Source organism: Pteropus vampyrus, unplaced genomic scaffold, assembly GCF_000151845.1.
Source record: "Pteropus vampyrus isolate Shadow unplaced genomic scaffold, Pvam_2.0 Scaffold27, whole genome shotgun sequence".
NCBI lineage: Eukaryota > Metazoa > Chordata > Mammalia > Chiroptera > Pteropodidae > Pteropus > Pteropus vampyrus.
In genome coordinates, this window is record NW_011888808.1 from 527,235 (window position 1) to 529,941 (window position 2,707).

At 46.5% G+C, this 2,707-nt stretch overlaps 1 protein-coding gene across 1 annotated transcript in view; it reads left to right on the forward strand.

Annotated features, from left to right (window-relative positions):
• BASP1 (brain abundant membrane attached signal protein 1) overlaps positions 1-2,513 on the forward strand; it is a 50,629-nt gene extending 48,116 nt beyond the window's left edge. The window contains exon 2 of the mRNA XM_011356436.2: positions 909-2,513. Within this exon, the coding sequence (XP_011354738.1) occupies positions 918-1,619 (702 nt within the window). The 5' untranslated portion in view covers positions 909-917 and the 3' untranslated portion in view covers positions 1,620-2,513. The remainder of the gene's footprint in view (positions 1-908) is intronic.
• Positions 2,514-2,707: the final 194 nt, after the last annotated feature.

Below are 2,707 nucleotides of genomic sequence, written 5' to 3' on the forward strand. Positions count from 1 at the left end.
GAACACTATGCTTTTCATTTCTTGGGAGATAATTTTCGTTTAACTGGTCCTACTCCAGAGCGGGATAAGCCAGCTCCTGCTTGACTTCGGTGTTTGAGGATGTGTGCTTGTATGAATATATGTATATGAATAATGGACTTTGAAAGGACTTTATAGTTTGAGATTATTTTCTTGAAATTCATGATCTGTGCTGAAGTATTTTACTAGCTATCCTATTATATCTAAAATGGCTGCGCTGCCATTTTTGTACACATGTTCAATATTTGGTATTTGAGGTGGACATGGGAAGACAGATCGGAAACGTACTGCCCACTTCTCTTTACAATGGACAAGCTTAGTCTTTAATCACCGATTCTTTGATCTCAGCTTATTTCCTCAGCTTGCTGTGATTAGACACGCTATAACTGAGCTCCTTTTTTAGGATTCGCTGTTGTATTTATAATTGTGGCAAAATGCATGTAAAAAATTTACCATGTAATCATTCGAAGGTGTACAGTCCAGTAGTGTTCTGAACTCTACTTGGTAAAGTGAAGTCTCTTTTGGTTCCCGTACTTGACAAGCTTCTTCATCCCTTCTGGCTGCTGTAACAAATCACCATATACCAAGTGGCTTACAAACGATGGGCATTTATTTCTCATAGTTCTGAAGCCCAAGATCAAGCTGTGGGCAGATTCAGTGTCTGCAGGAGACCCGCTTTCCCCACAGTAGATGGCTCTCTTCTTGCTGCGAGGTCTCTTCTGGAAGGGCACTCTTTGGGGTTCCATGAGGACCCCGCCTCCAAATCCCAATTACCTCCCAAGGACTATCATATTGGGAGTTAGGATTGTAGCCTATGAATTTCGGGGGACACAGACCTTCCATCTAGAGCCACGAGTAAGTCCTTTTCGTTCTGTTTTGTGTCATTACAGAACTCCACGATGGGAGGCAAGCTGAGCAAGAAGAAGAAGGGATACAATGTGAATGATGAGAAGGCCAAGGACAAAGACAAGAAGGCCGAAGGGGCAGGGACGGAAGAGGAGGGAACCCCGAAGGAGAATGAGACCCAGGCGTCTGCGGAGACCACCGAGGTGAAGGAGGGCAAGGAGGAGAAGGCGGAGAAGGATGCCCAGGACGCCGCCAACAAGCCCGAAGACAAGGAAGGCGAGAAAGGCACAGACGCAGCCAAGGCAGATGCTCCGAAGGCAGAGCCGGAGCAGACGGAGGGCGCGGCCGAGAGCAAGCCCGAGCCCCCGAAGGATGCGAAGGATGCGGAGCAGGAGCAGGCCGCCGCCTCAGGCCCGGCCGCAGGCGATGCGCCCAAGGCCTCCGAGGCCGAGGCCCCTGCGGAACCGGCCGCGGCCTCCAAAGTGGATGACAAGAGCAAGGAGGGCGGGGAACCCACAAAGACTGAGGCTCCCGCAGCTCCTGCCGCGCAGGAAACGAAAAGTGACGGGGCCCCGGCTTCAGACTCAAAACCCAGCAGCACTGAGGCTGCCCCATCGTCCAAGGAGACCCCAGCAGCCACGGAAGCACCCAGTTCCACGCCCAAGGCCCAGGCCCCCGCAGCCCCAGCAGACGACGTTAAACCTGCCGAGGCCCCGGCAGCCAATTCCGATCAAACCGTAGCAGTGAAAGAATAACAAGGACAGCCTAAGGAAAAGAAGAGTACAGCTTAAAAACAACCTGTTTCTCTCTCTCTCTGTCTCTCTCTCTCTCTGTCTCTCTCTCCTGTACTAACTTGTTTCAAATTGGAAGTAATGATATGTATTGCCCAAGGAAAAAAAAAAAAAAGGATGTCCCATCGAGGGAGGGAGGGGGTGGGGAGAATCCAAATAGTATTTTTGTGGGGAAATATCTAATATACCTTCGGTCAACTTTACCAATCAGTCCTGGATTTTAAAGATCAATGTCTGAAAGTACAGTACATCTTTTGTACCTGAACTGCTGTTAACATGCACTCCGCCAACTAAGAACCGACATCTTGTCTTCTGCCAGGGGACCTGGGAGTGATGGTTCGACTCTGCCCACAGGGCCTGTTCCAAGGCAATCAGATCTTTATGAAAGCAGTATTTTCTGTGTTTTTTCTTTTTAATTTGCAGCCTTTCTTATTTTAATATTTTTTTAATGTTGTGGATGAATGCCAACTTTCAGACAGCCCACTTAGCCTGTCCACGTGTATCCGATGCCAATAGTCCATTCTTCCACCCCAGGTATTTTTGGGAGTAACAAACATTCTCTCATCCGACTTAGCCTCCCTAGATTTCTCATGACGAGTTAATGCATGTCTGTGGTTGGGTGCACCTGTAGTTCTGTTTATTGGTCAGTGGAAAAGAAAAAAAAAAAAAAGTCTGCGTTCACTGCAGTTACAGTTTCTCTTCCATTCTGTGTCACAGACACCAACACACCACTCATTGGAAAATGGAAAAATAAAATAAAAAAAAAAAACAAAAAAATGTACAATGGATGCATTGAAATTATATGTAATTGTATAAATGGTGCAACAGTAATAAAGTTAAACAATTAAAAAGAAGTAATAATGACTCTTGGTTTTCTTTGGCCCTCACTTCCTCCTCCGTGATGATCTCAACAGAGGGCAGAGCCCTATATCCAGCATTTTCCCACATTTATTTGGATAGAAGTAGAAAGCAGGATCTTCAAAATTTTTGTGGACGTTGTCTGTTTAGAGAATTAGATCGGTGTCGATCTTGAAAGGCTACACTGAAAACTT